The sequence below is a fragment of the Phoenix dactylifera genome, chromosome 10 (genome assembly GCF_051530095.1).
Source record: "Phoenix dactylifera cultivar Ajwa chromosome 10, Ajwa_hap1_PhDact_Kaust_v1.1, whole genome shotgun sequence".
NCBI lineage: Eukaryota > Viridiplantae > Streptophyta > Magnoliopsida > Arecales > Arecaceae > Phoenix > Phoenix dactylifera.
In genome coordinates, this window is record NC_143199.1 from 26363309 (window position 1) to 26382224 (window position 18916).

Consider the following 18916-nt stretch of genomic DNA (forward strand, 5'->3'; position numbering starts at 1 on the left):
CTGAAAACTTAATAAAATAAAGATTTCCAAATCTTTTGAGATTTTCATTTACCAAGAAGTCAAAACATATGCTCATTATCATGGGGCAAGATGCACCAGAAATTAAATTGCACCAATTTTCCAATAAGGGTACGACACATGAAAGCACACTCCTTTCCACTATCATTTCAAAACAATAGATCTATTAATTCCAATTCAGCAATGGTTACCACCAAGCATACTATGGTTCTTATTTAGATACACTAACTATTGCCATATACTGCACCAAAGCATTTTCCCTTTTGTACAATATTAAGATAGATATTCGATATTCCGAAGTTCACATGCTCGAACATGCATGGTGAAAACACCATCTTATTTGAATTAAAAATAATAAAAAAAAAAGAACACCGGAATACAGCAATAGCCTCTTCTGCTGAAGGGGTTCCATTGGCAAGAAATTACAAAAACACAGTTAGCAGTTGATTCCACATGTCAGAAATACGTCATTATTCAAGAGTAACTCGCCCTTGTTATATATTTCATAAAAACTTTAAGAGGCACTGTGTCAGGGATTCTACATAGGAAACTGACATAAAATATAGATACAGGAGAAATCAAGCAGCATGCATCCTCTATGCTGGCACGAATTCTCAGAAATTTACATAGATTGCAAAAGCTGATATATATATATATATATATATATATATATATATATATATATATATATATATATATATATATATATATATATATGCGCGCACAAATCAAACCCTAAGAAACAGAAGACGTCAGGGATCTGTACAAGAGTTATCTCATCACCAGATGTCCAGATCTTACTACAAGCATTATTCTAGACCTCAAGGCTTGTGGATCGAGAAAGCTCACAATGGAAAATGGAGAAACTCCCCACTTAGATGTGCAGGCTAATCCTCACTGCCTTGGAGTGTATGAGCCACTGCAAACTGAATATATTACAGCCGTAGAAGCTTGAATGCCATTCATTCACCTTTCACCCTGATTTCCAAATATGCAGTCTATTGATTATGCAGAAGACACAACAGTCTTGAAGTGTACATATACGAGGACATGAAGAACTTACATGAATGAAGTATTCATAGTTCACTAACTTGGAGAGACTTGTTAGCACTACCAAGTTTAACTTCCTCTGTGCTACTGTATGAAGAGAGCAACCTTCTCTGCAAAAAGGTAATATGTTTAAGTTTATGAACCAATTGTGTTGAAACACAACAGAATTTTCCAAATCTTCAAACAGGCAGAAATATAACAGATGATAGATGTTGTCGACCATGAAGCCATGAAAAGTCTACAGGCTGGACTAAGGTGAGACCTCTCATGACAAAATATTTCTAGCAAGCATTTTATAGGGCAGCCAGAAAGTATGAGTAGATTAAGCTAACCCCTAATGTATTAAAAGAAAATTAACACAAAAATTGACAACAGTTTATAGGTGCAGCAGGTTGTACCTCTGGAGGAAAAAAGAGAAATAAAAAAGAGAAGTTCAGATGATAGATCTTATTGATTAACTTACTATCCAGTGCCAGATAAATGCAAAAGAAACTTTCTAAAGGAGATAAGAACCAGATGAACTTTTAAGCTTCTCAGAAATGCGTAGCTACCTCATTGAGTATGAGACTCCAGAAGACATGGTTCAGGATTCAATTCACTTCAAAAACTATAGGGGAAAAAAGACGCATACAAGACAAAAGACATTCTGTATGGTAGATCAAGATACATACACAACATGCTTACATGTATCACAACTTTTTCATATATATAGTTTTAGAAAATTTGACCTCAATGTTTTTTCCATAGCTAGTATAATATCTAAATCAAAGTTTCCTTAACCAATACCGGGTGCAATACCAGTTAGGAAGGGGATTGATACGGTAAGAGGTACAACACCATACCTCATTAGGGCTGTCAACGGGCCGAGCTGCTCGGGCTCGGCTCGGGCCCGGCTCGGTAAAAGCCCGGCTCGAGCTCGGCTCGTTAGTCAAACGAGCCCGAGCCCGAGCCCAAAATGAGGCCCGTTTAAATCTGAGCCCGAGCCCGAGCTCGAGCCCGAGCAGCTCGCGAGCCCAAACGAGCCCAAAAGAGGGCTCCAAAATTGAATTGGATTGGTTTGGGTTCGGACTTAGCCCGTTAACCCAAACCCAATCCGTTAATCACTTAATCCTTCCCTCCCACAGACCCACGGTCCCACCTCCTCTTTCTTTTTTTTTTTTTTCTCTTCTCCTTTCGGACCTTTCTTCTGGGTTTCTCCAGAAGCGTCCGGGTGTCCGGTGTCCCTCCCCTCCCCTCTTCCGGATGTCCCTCCCCTCCTCCCCTCCGGGTGTCCCTCCCCTCCCCTCTCGCCTTCCTCCTCCGCCGCCGATGCCTCGCTGCCTCCCTCCGCCGCCGATGCCGAGCTCGGTTCCGGAGGTTTCGATCGGAGACTGGATAGGGTTGTCCCTCCCCCTCTTTCTTCTCCGTTTCTCCCTCTCTCTTTTCCCCTCTTTGCCGACTCCTCCACCGGCGACGGCGGCGAGACTGCGACAGAGGAGGGGAGTCCCTCGCACGGGATGGTCGGGCCGCGGCCGGCGACGCCCGCGGCGCCCGTGGCGTCCTCGGCCGTGCCTGCGGCAGAAGCCCGTGCCGGCGGTGCTCGCGGCCGAAGCCGGCGGCTGCCGCACGCGACGAGGTGAGTCATTCTTCTCCTTTTTTTTTATTATTTCTTTCTTTCTATCCTTCTTTCTTCTCTTCTTCTTCTTTTCTTTCTTTCCTTCATTCTTCTCCGACGAACCGTCGGAACCGAGCTCGGCTGGCGGCTGCTCGTTCTTCTCTCCGACGGTCGACGGAGACAGGAACGAGGATGAGGATGGGGCGGGCTCGGGCTCGGGCTCGGGCTCGCCGCTCGGGCTCGGGCTCGGGCAAACGAGCTTCACGAGCCCAAGCCCGAGCCTGAGCTGTGCCGCCCGAGCCCGAGCCCGAGCCCAATACTGGGCTCGGTACCGAGCCCGAGCCCGAGCCGGGGAGTTGGTGAAACGAGCCGAGCCGAGCCTGCGGAGGCTCGGGCTCGGCTCGGCTCGTTAACAGCCCTATACCTCATCAACAAGGGGATTGATACAGTAAGAGGTACAACACCATACCTCATCGACAAGTGCTCGTCGATGATAAATGAGAGGACAAAGGCATCACCATGGCCTTTTCCCTTTGTTTTAGCCCATGACAGGCCTGGAACCGGCAAGAACCGGTTCAAAGCAGATTGGGGTGATTCTGCTCAGTTTGGACTAGTTATCTGCGTCCCAAACCGAAACCAGGAACCATCCTGTTTCTGCACTAGTGCGGTTTGGTACGCTTTGAACAAGGCAGTTCAAAATGGTTCCGCTTTCCTTGATCTAAATACTGTCTCACAAAAAGTCTTAGCTTCCACTATAAGAAATTGCAAGAAACTTATATTAGCACAGAAAAATTTTGTCCATCTATATTATGTATTATTCAACAAGCATGAGAAAATCAACCACATAAAATGGATGGTGTAAAACCATTTTAAAAGTTTGTTCTTTTCTGCACTAAGAAATATGAAGCAGTATATATCTATCTATGCTATGACAAACATGCAAATTTGGGTCTTTGGTTCTATCAAATTTGCCCCAAGGTGGAAAACTAATTAAATCTATATATTAGAACTTCATACTAGATAGATTGTTTACATAAGTAAAATTGGAAAAAATACATATGCACCTGCCTTTTCTTTCTCAACCACTCTATGTAACGATTAATGATAAACCCCTTTTCTTATCTCTCTGAACTTATGATTTGCAAATTTTATCCATTCAAGCCCACTATATTGGTTCAAGTTACTGACAATCACACTTTTTTTATAAAAATTTGTTTGAAAATGCCCCTGTACTGATTATTAAAACAGACCATATCTATGGGATTTTTGCAAGAAAAATCCACTTTATTTCATATTTGAAAAAAAGGAGCTACCTTTTTCTTGTTTTGGCAAAAATGCTCCATATTGGACTTTACAGGACCCTTATACCCCCATCCCTGATGACTGCTTATAAGACATTTCTATATGTGCACTGACCTGTATTATCTTGGCACAAGTTAGCAATATGTGAGCATTGATTAAGCTAAATGTGTGCGCTCATTTAAAGGTTGAGGCATAATGGTCTAGTGAAGTCCAAAATAAACTACTACAACAAAAAAGAAATAAACAAAGTGGCACATTTTTGCCAATATGATAACAAAGTGCATTTTTCTTGCAGATCCCCTTACACAAATATATGCACATAAGCATAGACTAAAAGTATGTACATATGTAGACATTTTCTTACGTACATATATATATATATATATATATATATATATATATATATATATATATATATATATATATATATATATTTGTGTGTGTGTGCACATATATATATATATGCACACATATAAACATATATGTAAGTAGATATAGAGTAGACTATCATTTAAGCATATAATGACCATTTGGGTGGCAGTTTTAACCCAAACCAATTGCACAGACCCATCCCATTTAAGCCAACCTACTGGGTATGCAGTTCTGTTATGGATCCAAAACACCTGACCACTAACAGATGCGGTTTGGTTTGGATGATAGGGTTCTAATCTGATGGGTCAGAAACCTATCAATTAAAAGTATATTATACTATCAGAAATATCAAATTATACCATATCTTATATCCTTCCAAAAACAAATAAAAAAATAAAATAACCTACCTCTAATCTTGATCCTACTCTACCAGTCATACACTCCAACACCCAATGGCTCCTCTCCTCTCTTCTCCTTCACCCCTCCTCTTCTCTCTTTCCATCTCTCTCTCTCCTCCTTTCTCTCTTTCTCCCTTTTCGATTTCCTCTCCCCTCCTCCCCTTTCCTATGTTCTTCTTTCCCTATCCTCTTCCTTCCTTCTCTACTTTGCCCGCCTTCATGACATCACTTTGCCACATCAATCACCTTATCATGTTATATGTCCATTGCCCGCTTCCTCTCAAACTCCATTTTACCACCATCTAATCCCCCGCCTCAATCCAAATCCACAACACTCCTTTACCCTGCAGCCACTGATCGTCCAGCTCAAATGCAGATCCATCACCTATTAACATCACTGCCACTAATTGTAGCGAAGCCTTATGGAGGCCTCATTTCTCCTCTCTAACATCACCTTTGAGGGCATTCTAAGGGGATGGTAGATTTGCCCTCATCGATCATCGTGACCTTCCAGATTGACCTCACTGCCACCTTTCATTGGCCCACCATCACTGTCAAGTAGCCAATAGCAATGGCTCGACCTAATTAGCACCAATTCTATGTCCCCTTGATTCTCTTTTTCTGATTCCTTTTTACCCTCTTCTTGTATAAATCAGTTTGTGTCCATGTTAATCACCATTTTAAAAAGCATTTTATGAGGCCATGTATGCAGAGAAGGTTCTTGGATTGCACCACACAGGCCATATGCAGTCAGTTAATAAATTGGCTGTGTAAGCAGGCCACATATGCCTGGGCAGCTACATATGCAGTCGTATATGTGCCCACATACTACAAATGAGGCCGCATATGCACCCGCATACTACAAATGTGGCAGCATATGCACCCGCATATCTTAAGTCCTATATGTTCTGTCACTTTTGTTCATGTAGTATGTACTTCAAAATTTAGACTTTGTTATAGACTTCTCACAATGCTTTGTTGCAACTTATATTATACTCTTTGTTGCAAGTTTGAGTATGGTCAATTTTCATAGGACAATATTATCATTTTACTCGGTTAACATGTCATGTTACGCTAGAACTTACAATATGCACACAAACGTCTCAAATAAGTATATGCATACTTCACTCCTTTTTTAAAATTTTGCTAATTTATTTCTAATTTCTAAGCATTTATACATTTTTATTTTATTTATTCTTAATATTTAAAAATATAAATCATATATGGGCCTACATATGCACCTACATACCGCATATGCACCATGCAGTGACCTGATCACATGCATACAGCTTCCGCTTTTTAAAATATTAAGGTTATTCCACCTAATTCACCAGTAGGTTTGGGTTAGCCAATCCTAATCCGCTGGCGAGTTGCATTGGGTTCTAGTCAGGCTTAGTAGTTCTTAATAGTTGAACTTGATGCAACCCTAGCATGACTTATCTTAGCATATTGCCATCCCTAACACACCACCCAAAAAAAAAAAAAAACAATTTGTTACAAATAGACATCAAGTTAGCAACGATTACGATCAGTAATTGAATAGAACAACAGAATTAAAAATACTGAATGCAGTTTCAAGGTACTATGTTCTGGTTGAAGATGCAGAGAACAAACAATTCAGATATGAAAGAATCAAAAGTTCCAAAGCTACTAACAAACTATTAAAATAAATTGGAAAGAATATGAAGCCACTTACATGGGGCTCAAATTCAGGGCTAATCAAATTAATTGATAGATTCTTCATCAACAACAATACCTGAACAACCATTCAAAACATCAATCGTTTATGGAAAACAGTGGAAAGCAAACGTGTATGGATTATACACTAGTAATCTAACATGGAATGAACATCTTCACATATTTTCACTGAAGAGCATTGATTAAAACATAAAATGTGCGCATAATAGATGAAGTCGTGATATGACGCAACAGAAAGATCAACATCAAAGCACAACAGTTCAAGGGATACATATTGCCCTTTCTAAAATAAAGTAAAAAGATTCAAAATAATTAATAATATTATTATAATGTAGCTTTCAAAAGTAGCAGAGATGAATCAGTCTCCAAGAACTTAATTAATAAACATAAAGTATAAATTTATATCTCCTTCAGTCATTCAATAATAAGTTAATGTTTAATAATGGGATATGCCATATTTAAATTTCTTGACCTACAAGCTTTATCCTATACGTACAGGGCCAGCTTCATGAATCAGTAAATACAGAAAAAGCTACATAATTGATTTATCAAGTCCATTAGAAATAATTATCTTCCACTTTATACCTATTAATTATCAACAAATGCTGATATATGCTTTAATGCGATTCATCAAATAGTGAGTGAAAAGAACAAAGGAACTAACACTATGTTCTACAGGCCGTGCGAAAGAGACCAAATGCAATAGCAAAGGCCAATGGGTAGGTCTAGAATAGAAGAAATTATCAATAACAAAGAGAGGCTACGCTCACTATCTTCAATTAAAATGTTTAAAAGACTATTTCTCTCTTATCAATGATCTAACTGTTTTCACATCCATGTACATACAAAATTTTTGAGAAATGAAAAAATCCTCAAGTCATTTTATTTATTTTTTTATAAAAAATGATTTTGGAAAATGAAATGCTGGAAATTTCATTCATTACAAGTTTCTTGATAATTCGCAAGTTACCGCAAATTTGAGTTTGTCATGGTCTTGTGAGTTGTTGAGTCAAAGATGACTATTGTAATTAGTATGGTTAATGTACATTACAGTACTTACATATGTTATAGTTTTGGTGACTTCGACCTTCGTGCTCCATGCACCTATTATATTTGATACTAGATAGTTTTATTTGATGTCAGTCAATGAATATGAAAAATATTTGTTAAAAAGGCTAGGCTAAGAGTATTTGGCTATATTTACATTATTATCCACAAGCACATTTGAGATAACCTGTGATAAACAAATTGGTTTGAGGATTCAAACATGTTTACTGTTCAGACTGTGACTACTTTGATTGTTTTTATATTAATCTGGTCCAAACTAAACAAAGAAACTAAGGTTAATTAAGTCTTTTTTAATGTTTAGGCATGGCACCTGATATATCCAACCTTGCACCACAATGCTCTTTTAAGCTTGGTCCAAATTTTCTCACTTTTAATGGGTGAGGCAATAACCTCTAATTCTCATAATCAATGGAAATTGTTTGTCCCTGAAACTTTGCGATATTTAACAAAGTTGAAAACCACCACCAAATAAGGCATTTAAGATCACAAAATGTGAATGATGCAAGATGAAGCACTTTAATTATGTAAGATTGAGGAAGAGAATGAGATGACATGATCAACACAGTCATAGAAGGAAAAAAAGAAATCAGGAGGAAACAAATGCATTGCATTCAAGATCAAATATGTTTCTGTGTTCATAAATATGTATCAAACGCAGGAATCCATCATGCACATGTGGTGTGCACAATTTTTTTTTCATGATAATAAAGGGAGCCATAACCTTTTCTCCCTATTGTAACATTTTCACCTATCCATTTAATCAGAACACTTAGCTGTGAATAACACCAATCAAGGGTGTGTCCAATCAGAAAACAAATTAATCATAATACTGCTTAATTATTACCAGTATTCTTCCAAAATTAAACACTGGGACAACTGAATTAAACAGTTCATTTCATGATACAACTATTAACTCATATATGATATGAATTGCTCAATAAAGAATCAAGTTTTTCTGCAAGACAACAAGAACAGTAAGAATAAGATTGAGCTTGAAGATGGCATACTGTTTCAACATCAATTGGATCCATTTCTTTCAGTTGCTTCAAATGACCACTTGTATTCGGGTCAAACACACTGCCAAGAAAGCTGTACACCTGAGTGAAGTCCGGCATAACTTCACGAAACACCAAAAAGAAAACATAAAAGGGTGAGCAAGGGAATCTGCCAGATAACAGAATTACTGCATGTCAGAAGTAATGGTTATCTAGTTGAAAATAATGAAAAGTAAAACTTGAAGCAAACATATATGCAAAGTTCTAATATAAACACTATATTTTGAGGGCAACAATGCACAAGTATCAGAGCATCTTCCACCTGTCAAACTTGCGCAGAAAATTTACCCACTGATATTATAAAGAGAAAAAAATGATCCAGAACATGCTGATGGCAAAGCAAATTCGAGGGATGCTAGCTTGTTCTACAGCACACTAACAATATTAAATGAGATAATATGCAAAAAGAAAATTTGTAAACGAACAAGATGACAAAAACAGAAAGCTTACAGAAGATACAGCTCAACTTTGGAAGATAGAGTTTGCTGTCTACATTTACTCAATCAAGACAGCTTCAACTCAGGTTTGGACATATTTTTCATATAATTTGAGTCTAACAGGGTGTGTCTAGACTATGTGCCAAAAGTCAGTCTGAATGATTGTTATCGCTACTAGCATCAGCATGTCAGACGCATATAACTGGAGTGGATACAGACTGATTATGTGCATAATCAATTCATATTCCCATTTTGTCATAGACACAAATGTGAATACAGATATCATTGAAATCTTGAAACTTATACCTATAGTTGGCAGACACAAATACTGGATCAAATACAAGAAATAATTGCATCAGATTTAAATAGATATGAATCTGAATAGAATATGAGCAATAACCATGTCCAATGTCAACAGAAACATATAGCAAATTTATACACAGGGATCCAAAGTGTCCAGTAAACCTTCCTAGGGTGCCCAAGTCCCTCTAGTTGTTGGCATAAAAGTGTTTGTTTTTTACAAAAGGGCTGCTTAATCTAAAATAATAACAAGAAAATCTAGTGGTGGCAACGTTCTGATATACTTTTTCCTATGTTGCATATATATGGATCCCCATATCTGAAATCTCAAAGCACAAGCATATCCATATTTGAATCTTGTAAGTTGAACTTCTGCGAATTTTGTGTATATATGAATAATGCACACACAAATAGCTGTCATCTAACTGCAAATCATACTCATGTCCAAATCTCAACAAAAGGAAAACTCCTCAAAACCCAATATCTCTATCAGCATCCTACTTAAGTCAAATATATTAGTTAAACCCAAGCTTGATCAGCATTTTAAAAAAGTTATTCGATTGGATTGGATAAACCAGAAACCATTTGCATCCCTAGCAATGAGAATACACTTGAGAAATAGGTGGTCTCTCAATATGTATGCTGAGATCAAAGGCATCAAGAAGCCAGAAGATACAACGAAGTAGACTAAAGTATTTAATAAGAACGCAAGAAAGAAATATGTGTAATCAAGAAGACCATGCAAAGATTCACCTTGAACATACAAGAACTTATTGAAAACTTCCTTAGATAAGAGAACATATCAAAATATAGGCAGATGATATAGGCATATCAGTTGATAGTTTAATATAATCCAGGCATGGAAAAAACTTCAGCCTTCTGGTATGCAAGAAACCCTGGTGGATTATATTTATTATTCTTAATTTTTCTACATAGCAAGCAACATTGTAGCACCAAAGTCATTAATCTTCAGTGAATTCCAAAAGATAACCCAGTCGATAAATTCAGCAAGTGGAACAATGGAGCAGAAGAATAAAGAGGTGAATCAGTGAGTCATGTATTTGATTTCCTTGACACCAAGCATTCCAATATGCAATTCAAAAAATAACATTCATAAGATAGAAAGAGGTACTAACCACGAAGAGACGGGACATGATTTTCTTGATCAGTTGTTTCACCAGTTTGCCAAGTTATAGATGGGCTCTCAGTGCTGCTACAACAGCCGTTATTTGCCGTAATAGCTCCAGCAGGTCCTACATCATCTACAAAGCTAACATATTAGCATATCCATTACAAGCCACTGTAAAATGATAAACTATACAACAAGGGAAAAAACATGAGTAAATTATTTTACCTTTTATTGCATGAGATGCACTAACAGGCTGAACAGAACTATGAGCCCGTGGAGAAACTGTTGTGCTGGTGGTAGAGTTCCGCAGCACAGAAGATGCATCTGTCGTGAGGGCATACCCTGGTTCAAGCAGACGTGGAGAAGCTTGAAGTGGAGTTGTCACTTGAGGTATCAGGGGAGCTGCAGATGTTCCTGAAAGAAACATGAGTTGCAACTATATTCCAGTATGAAAGGTTATAATTCTGCTGAACAGGACTGACCATTTTTAGAGGCCTTCTGTGGATATGGATGAGCTGCTTTTCGCTTGGGTCGAGGGGGCGGTACATGTTCACTTGTCCCATTCTTTTGAACCTTCAGAAAGTATTTCTGTGCATGGCTCCTTATCTGCAAAGACTGCTTTTCAGAACATGGAAATGGGACTTATATATAGTAAATTAACAGTTTAATAATTCAAATAGTCATTATCAACATAAGAACAAGACTTACTATGTAACCTTCTAGAATTCTTTCTAGAATACTGTATGCACATGCAAGGTGCTATTTTCACTAGTGATGTAGACTAGCAAAGGACTAAAGAATAGCATGAATTACACAAAATTCATTTCCTTATGACGTTTATGAGAACACCTCCATGTAGATGGTTCCAAGCATGGTCTACTGTGCCGATACTGGGCCCCGGACCGGTTGCCCAATAGCACAGGTTGGTACAAGCCCGCGCAGTGCCGTGTTGGGCTTGTACGGACACAATAGAAGAGGCAGAGGAGAAGGCAAACAGGAGAGAGAAAAAAAGAGAGAAGGGGGGAGTGAGAGGGAAAGAGGAGGCTGGTGGAGGGTGGCGGAGGGCCATTGGAGGCCAATGACCTGGGCAGGAGGCAGAGGGCTATCGGAGGCCAATGACCCAGGCAAGAGGCGGAGGAAGGCTCCGTGGTCGGGTCCTCTGTTTTGTTTGAAACAAGGACCCCGATTGCAGAGCCCAGAGGAGCGTCCTCCACGCGGCTTGCCGGCTCTCTGCCGGCCGGCCTCCACCTCCCTCTCTCTTCCTTCCTATACCTCCCCCTCCCTCCCTCCCTCCCTCGCTCTGTCTTTTCCTCTCTTTCCTTCTACTCTTCCTCCGGCAACAGATTTCATTTTCATTGCCGGAGCCATCCCGGTCCGCTGCCGAGACGGCTCAACACGACCAGAACAGTCCGGTTCGGGACGGTTCCGCTAACCCTGGTTCCAAGGATTCAAGTCAATATCCCGCAAGATGCAAGGGACAGAAAATCATGCCAAAGTGTTGGGATAGGATTTTCCACCATCATCCTAGCATCCAGTTCCGCACATTTTCAGATATTACTTGTCCCAAATGTCAAAACATAGCAGGATGGTAGCACGTTCTATTCCACAAGAAAACTAGCACGATCCCATCCAATAAGATTTGAATCATTGGATGGTGCAAGGCTTGTTACTTCTAATTATACAATGTTTTATATGAGACATATTGCTATAAATAAAAAAATGCATTAAACCTCAAATGGTAACTAAACCATATGTTAACAGTATAAAATGTTTCAAATCATTCTATCTTGTTTTCAGCATAAACACATGAAGGCGAATTCTTATGAGAAAAGGGACTGCACTTATATAGATTTCTATTGACCATGTGACCAAGAAATATCACTAACCCTCTGTTTGGTACAAAGGATTGATTGGAGGAAGAATGGATTGAGGAGGAAGGATGGAAGAGGGAGGAAGGATGGATGAGGGAGAGGATGGATGGGTCTTCCATCCATCCTTCCATGTGTTTGGAGAAACATGAAAGGATGGATGAAAATGATTCCATCTTCTATTTGATATAGGAGGTATGAAAGAGAGTACGGATGATATTTGTATATCATTTTTACTAAACTACCCTTTAATAAAAATGTATTATTATTATCAATTTATGACACTTATACTAAAGAAGTAGGGCAATATATAAATTTATGGTCTTTATAATTTATAATTATATAAAAAATATATAAATATTTAATGTTAATTAAACTTAATTTAATAAATAATTTGATAAATTAATTATATATGAATGAATTAATTTATATATTAATTATGTAAATAATTAATTAATTTATAATTTAATTTAAATAGTTAATTAATTTTATATAAATAGTTAACTAAAATATAGTTAAGAGGGACAATCGCTAGAGTAGAGAAGAGGTAGGGCATGGGTCATTTGTCTAGTAAAAAAAATAAAATATTAGGGTTTTGTCAAAAAATTAATGAAACGTAATTTTTTTCAAAGTAGAAATCCACCCCTCGCATGCTCTATCCATCCTTTCTTTAATTCTCTCAATTTGGGAGGATGCAAATTGATGGGCCGGGATGGATAGGCAATCCCTCCTTTTCATCCATCCTTCTAAAATTTTTTGAACCAAATGGTGGATGGGGGCCATCCATCCTTCCAACCCCATCCATCCTTCCTCCCATGACCCCAACCAAATACAAGGTAATAGTTTTTGTCAAGCGACCCTAACAAAAAAGCTTTATTACATTTTTATGGTGCCTTTTGACTTCCACTGTCTGAGTATGGACAAGGCCTAAACAAATTACCATAAATGAATCTAAAATGTTCCCCTTGTCGCTCACTTGACCCTACAACATAAACTTTATTTCATCTTTGAAGAAGACCACCTAAACTAAAGCCTAGAAGAGAGAGAAGATATTGCTATCTTTGATTGAGATTTTATAGATATTAACAACTATTCTTGTGGCGGTTGCTTATGAGTTTGGCATGTAAAAGATGCAGAACAAACACCAATAGTTATCAGAAGGAGAGATGCAAATGACCATAAGTTGGGAGCATAAAACTACTGCCAGCATGGTACATATAGTATGTATTGTCCTAACAGGTACAAGCTGAACAGAAAAACAAATCATGCAGGTCAATCTTTTGTTATACTATTGATTTGCAGTTCTTCTGTCTTTTCTACTAATGAAAAAGATGTAATCACTTCTAACATTTCACCTGCTCACTGACATGCAGGTCACATTACCATGGGCCTACATCTTGCCTGAATCTTGTCATAGACGAGTGCAGTAAATACTTCCCGATAAAACCTTATCTTACATGGCAGGTGGCAACAATAGAATGCCTCTGGCACAAGACATGATTAGATGGGTTTGTTTAGTTGCTCCCTCAAACATTTAACCCATTAGTGTTTATTCACTAGGTGTGTTGTTGGACTCTATGATAATATATTATATTGCTTGCAAAGAATTGCAGCTAAAGCTTCGCAATGGAAAAGGTATAAATAATAGATAACAGAAGAGTGAAAAAAAAAACATATTAGTAGAAAAATAAGACTAAAGATTGAAAAGTAAATTCCCCCATCTCTTAGTATAGAATGCATAGGTTTCATCACGAAAAACATAACTTATTATGGAAAATACCTGGATGACTGTCTTCGAGCCAACAAATGCTTCTATCTTTTTCCAGTCACGATCAAAACTACAAGAATCGGGAGACCACTAGTCAAGATTATATTTACCATTTTGAATGTTAAAACACTTGAAATTACCAGACACATCTCTCAGCATTTTGTTTGCTTAGAAAAATTAAGACCTCTTAAACCCACAACCAAAAGCTATAAGAGCAATAAAGCCCTGAGCTTTAAATGCCTGTAATATGATTTAAAATGGCAATCTTGAAAATACTAAAGAAGTCAGAACAGCAAAAACCGAAGATCACGCAAGGAAAAAGGACATGAAAACAGCAATGTTATCCTCAACATCTTAATTTGGAAAGTGACCACCAAGGCCAAAACCAAGATGTCTAACTGCCATTGGTTTCTCAAGGAACTCAGCGAACTTGACAAGCAATAACTGCAAAAACAAGACACCTAGCTTGGAACACCTATGATATGATACAGTGAGGCACGTTTCGGCTGAATCCATAATTAAAATCCCATTCATGGCCCAAAAAATAAGAAATTAGAGAGTCTAAGAAGAGCCGCAAGAGAATATTGTCCAACTCGCGATCCAAATTTGAAGGCTAACACCACTCAGGCCAATATCGACACCTCCTTCAACCATCTTTCCCATAAAAAAACTAAGGCCACAAAACCCCTCAAGAAATAGCCACAAAATCAATAAACCCATATCCCAATTACCCACTACACGATTCGAAAAGGCGAATTTCAGCTGAGGCAATGACCTAAATCCAACTTATGACCCAAAGAAACAAGAAATGCAAGGTAAGTCCTGCTAGCAAAAAATAGAAAAAGCCGAAGGCCGCCTTGCAAACATAAGCAAACGGTACGAGGTACAACTGGTCCAATCAGCAAAATCCCATTTTGAAATCTACTCATTTCTCAAAAAAACAACACATCAAGTTCCATTCCACGATTCAGGAAAACAAGAATCGCAAGAGAAACCATAATAGCAAACCCAAACACAGGCATGCTGGAACAAACTAATGCCACCAGAAACAGCTCAAAATCCCATTTTGAAAGCTAGAATTAAGACCAGAACATCACTTCCTACATCCACCCCCCAAACCAAAGGTAACGCTACTGATCCCTAAAAGCAATCCCCGCACAAACAACAACCCCGGTATCAAACTCCCAATAGACGAATCAAAAAGGCAACTTTAAGCCCAACCCATCACCACAACCCAAAACCCTGCCTCAAAAAAAAAAAGATTACGAAGCGACTAAAAAAAATCCCAAACCTAAAAGAGGTGAATTTCAACAAATGAATTCGTCGCCAGAACCCAATTCCCAATCCAATAACAGTAAAAGAGACGGAAAGGATGACGGCTTACAGCTGGAGGGCCTCGAGGAACTTGTCGTGCTCCTGCTCCGTCCAGCTCTCCCTAGACTTGGTGATAGTATACGGCTTCCGGATCTTCTTGCTGGGGTCGTCGGACGACGACGCAGTGGCGGCGGCAGCCGCGGAGGGACTCGCGAGGGAGCCACCGCCGGCCAGCCCGGGGAGTGCCATGGGCCCGCTGGGCTGCTTGTGGTGGTGAGGGTCGGAGAAGAAGAGCACCGCCGCTCCTCCGCCGCCTCCGCCGTCGGCCGGCTTGGCGTTAACGGAAACCATAAAGAGATCGGGGTAGTAGGGGGATCGGCGGGTTGTGGACTCTGTTTCTCCTGGCTTCGCGGCCCTTCTCTTGGCTTCTACGGTTCACTGATTTATTAATATTTAGTTTATAAGTCCTCAATGTAGACTGTTGGACTGGTGGTGGAGTGGATGTGGATGCCCGAGGCTACCTTGTGGCGATGCAATCTCATGGTCCCACCACTACTGGGGACCATTTCTTTTTCCTTTTTCTTTTCTAGTTTTTGTTTTTATGCCTGCCTGGGGAAACGCTTTCTTCAAGGCATGGGATGCAAGTTTCGGTGTATAAAACTTCCAGCCCTGCAAATCATAACTAAACTAACCATATATTATGTATTTTTATTAACCATATTTTTATATGAGATGTTATATTTTGATAAATAATTGTGATTATGAGATTGAATTTTTAATAAACTATCTTATTATCCGATCTCCGTATCTACATTATACTAGAGTATAGGATATGAGATTGAAGGAAGAAATCCAATACTGAATTATGGATCGTTCGTTCACATATTATCTGTTGTGGTTCAAATTTGGCCCGAGGGTGACCACGCCGGAGGAGTCGAGAAAGCCGCCGTTGGTTGGAAGGAGAAGACGGAAGCCACCTCATGTACGACGGCCGCGGACCTGCACAAAGCTTCACCGGTGTTTTCCGGTGAAGGCCTTCCGACGATCAAGTTAGAGTGGGATCGATTTAGTTCAGTCCAAAAGAGGGTTCCTTAGAAGTTATCTGACCGAACTATTTATAGTTCTGGTGTAGAGGCTCAGGTGGCAGAGGCATTGTCGGCCCTCATCATGAGGGAGCGTGGCTCTGAGTCGGATGGTGCGCAGCTTTGGTTGGTTGGTGGCGTATAGTACTACCTGTTCTTGAGAACGGTAGGGTGTTGACAATCACAGCAGGGTATGGCCAAAGTAGTCAAGATGTCGTCTGACTGTTGAAAGCCGGCTATGGAGACGTTGCACGGTAGTGTCGTAATTACGGCCATATAGGTGGGCGTAGGCGCGCACATGGGTGCGGTCGTTGGCGAGGCCGAACTCGTTGAGAGGTCGCATCATGCGTTTAGCGAGGTCGGCTTGACGGTGCTGAGAGTAGCTCGACTTTCCGAGTTCCGAGCTGTGCTCGGTGGAGCGCTCCGAGCTCGAAGGTCGAGGCGTACTGCTGAGGTAGGCGCCCCAAGTTCGAAGGTCGAGGCGTACTGCTGAGGTAGGCGCCCCAAACTTGGTCGGGGCGGGTTGACGAATGTCTGAAGATGCCCCGAGCTTGGTCGGAGGAGTCGGCAAATATCTGAAGGCACCCCGAGCTTGGTCAGGGGAGTCAGCAAATATCCGAAGTTGGTGAAGCTTTTGGCGGAGTCCCGAAGTCGAGCTGACTCTGGACCGAAGTAAAAATTCAGCCGATTAGCGTTGACGTTTACTGGGCCGAAACTGGATAACCTTTTAGTTATGGGCTAGACGATCCATTTTTCCCCTATCATTATCTATTACGCAATATATGGGTAGCGTGTTTCATTTAATTATAAATCATTTATAATATTGTAATTGTTATGGAGATATACTTTTTTTTTGTTCCAAAATATCAACGAACCGATCCTTTGAATGTAATCTACAATTTTCGCACTGCTTGCATGCTGAAAATTATATTATTTAGAGACTAGGAATCTCTAAATTATATAATTTTTGAGTTATAAATAGTTTAGTGATACTAGATCGCTTCCAACAAGATACGAAAAAAGTTTCTCTCTCTATATATAGATACATACATGCATTTGCCCTCCAATCCTTCTCTTTCTCCTTTCAAAAAAGAAAAAAAAATTCTCTATCATCTTATCCTTTTCCAGGAATATAATGCATACCCCTTCTTTTGAACCTTCCTCCTAAAGGCGCCTAATTTCATCCAAACAAAGGTTCACTGAGTAATCATGTATGTGAGGATATCAATGCAACACAGCAGACATATAGATCGTATCGAGCTGTGTGCACTTTACTAGTGCCTTTATGAACAAATCATTCAATCAGGTGCATTCATATATTCTACTATAAGCTTTCAAGAGTGAAGCATGGGTATGGATGTGTGCATGCATACACGTGTGGGCTGCGGGCTCACATGTGTTTACTGGCCTCTATGTACGTGCACATGCATGTTTTAGAGGTATATCTAAAGCATTTATTTTGTATAATTTAATAAAATTTCAAAAATATAACGATGACCATTAAATCTTTATTTATAATATGTGCTTCTTCTCCCCTATTGATTAATGTATATCAATAAATGTTTAAGGATGCAGGTTCGATCTTGAGTGGCATCCCTCATTTCAATTCCTGAGCTATGGAGTCCCGATTCCGTGAGCTCTAATTCGATGTATCTCGAGGCCCAAGCTGCAACCTAGGAAGGGAGAGATGAATATGGGTAGTGGGTGGAGATTAGCCCCTATTACTATAAAGAAATCTAATATTAAGTTTGTATAATCATTATATTATCTAATGTAATTAAATGCATCTTATAGAATATCGATGGATGAATAGGTGTGGCAATTGGTTGGGTCGGTTTCAGGTTGGGTCGAATGAGAAAGTCGATAAAACTCAACACAAACCCTACCCATTTATAATTGGATTGAAAAATATAAACTAACACCCAACCTATTTATTTTACATAAACCCAAGGCTGCCCACCAACCTATTTAAATTTTCACTCATCAATCGTATCTATGACTAAAAAATTAACCAAAACATTGTGTTTAGAAATCAGAAACAATAATAATTACAATAAATTCAAGAATTTATAATCATGTAGGAAATTCTAAACCCCTATGCAATCCATGTATCTTATATAAATCTATACCCACCCACCAACCCACTTGAATTTTCACTCATCAAATATATATAGAACTAAAAAATAAAGCAAAATATAGTATTCAAAGACCATGTACAATAAAATCAAATTTTACTTCAAATATAGCATCATAGTTATAATAAAGTTAAAATTTAAAATATATTAAATTATAATAAAGCTCATAGCAGGGTTGCAACTTGGAAAGCACTAAGTCGGGTGCTCGAGTTGATGGCAAACTAAACCTGACCCAACCCGATGTTCGATTGGAATTTCTCTAATCTAACCCAGCTCAAAACCATTTTAAGCTAAATATTTGTTGGATCAAGTTAGTTGGATCGGATTT

At 39.0% G+C, this 18916-nt stretch overlaps 1 protein-coding gene across 3 annotated transcripts; it reads right to left on the minus strand.

Annotated features, from left to right (window-relative positions):
• Positions 1-488: 488 nt before the first annotated feature.
• On the minus strand, positions 489-15822 carry LOC103710700 (protein REVEILLE 8-like). 3 transcript variants are annotated; one of them, XM_008796563.6, is made up of 9 exons: positions 15442-15822; positions 14070-14127; positions 10904-11027; positions 10647-10835; positions 10429-10545; positions 8508-8617; positions 6431-6490; positions 1082-1178; positions 489-996 (listed from the first exon to the last, which is right to left on the minus strand). In XM_008796563.6, exons 1-8 carry the CDS (start codon positions 15720-15722, stop codon positions 1095-1097), a joined length of 1023 nt encoding a protein of 340 aa, XP_008794785.4. In that variant the 5' UTR covers positions 15723-15822; the 3' UTR covers positions 489-996; positions 1082-1094. The 3 variants fall into 3 exon arrangements, with proteins under 3 accessions (XP_008794785.4, XP_008794784.4, XP_008794786.4); XM_008796562.6 differs by having other exon boundaries at positions 10429-10554; positions 15442-15821; XM_008796564.6 differs by having other exon boundaries at positions 10429-10554; positions 10647-10823; positions 15442-15820.
• Between the last annotated feature and the right edge of the window lie 3094 nt (positions 15823-18916).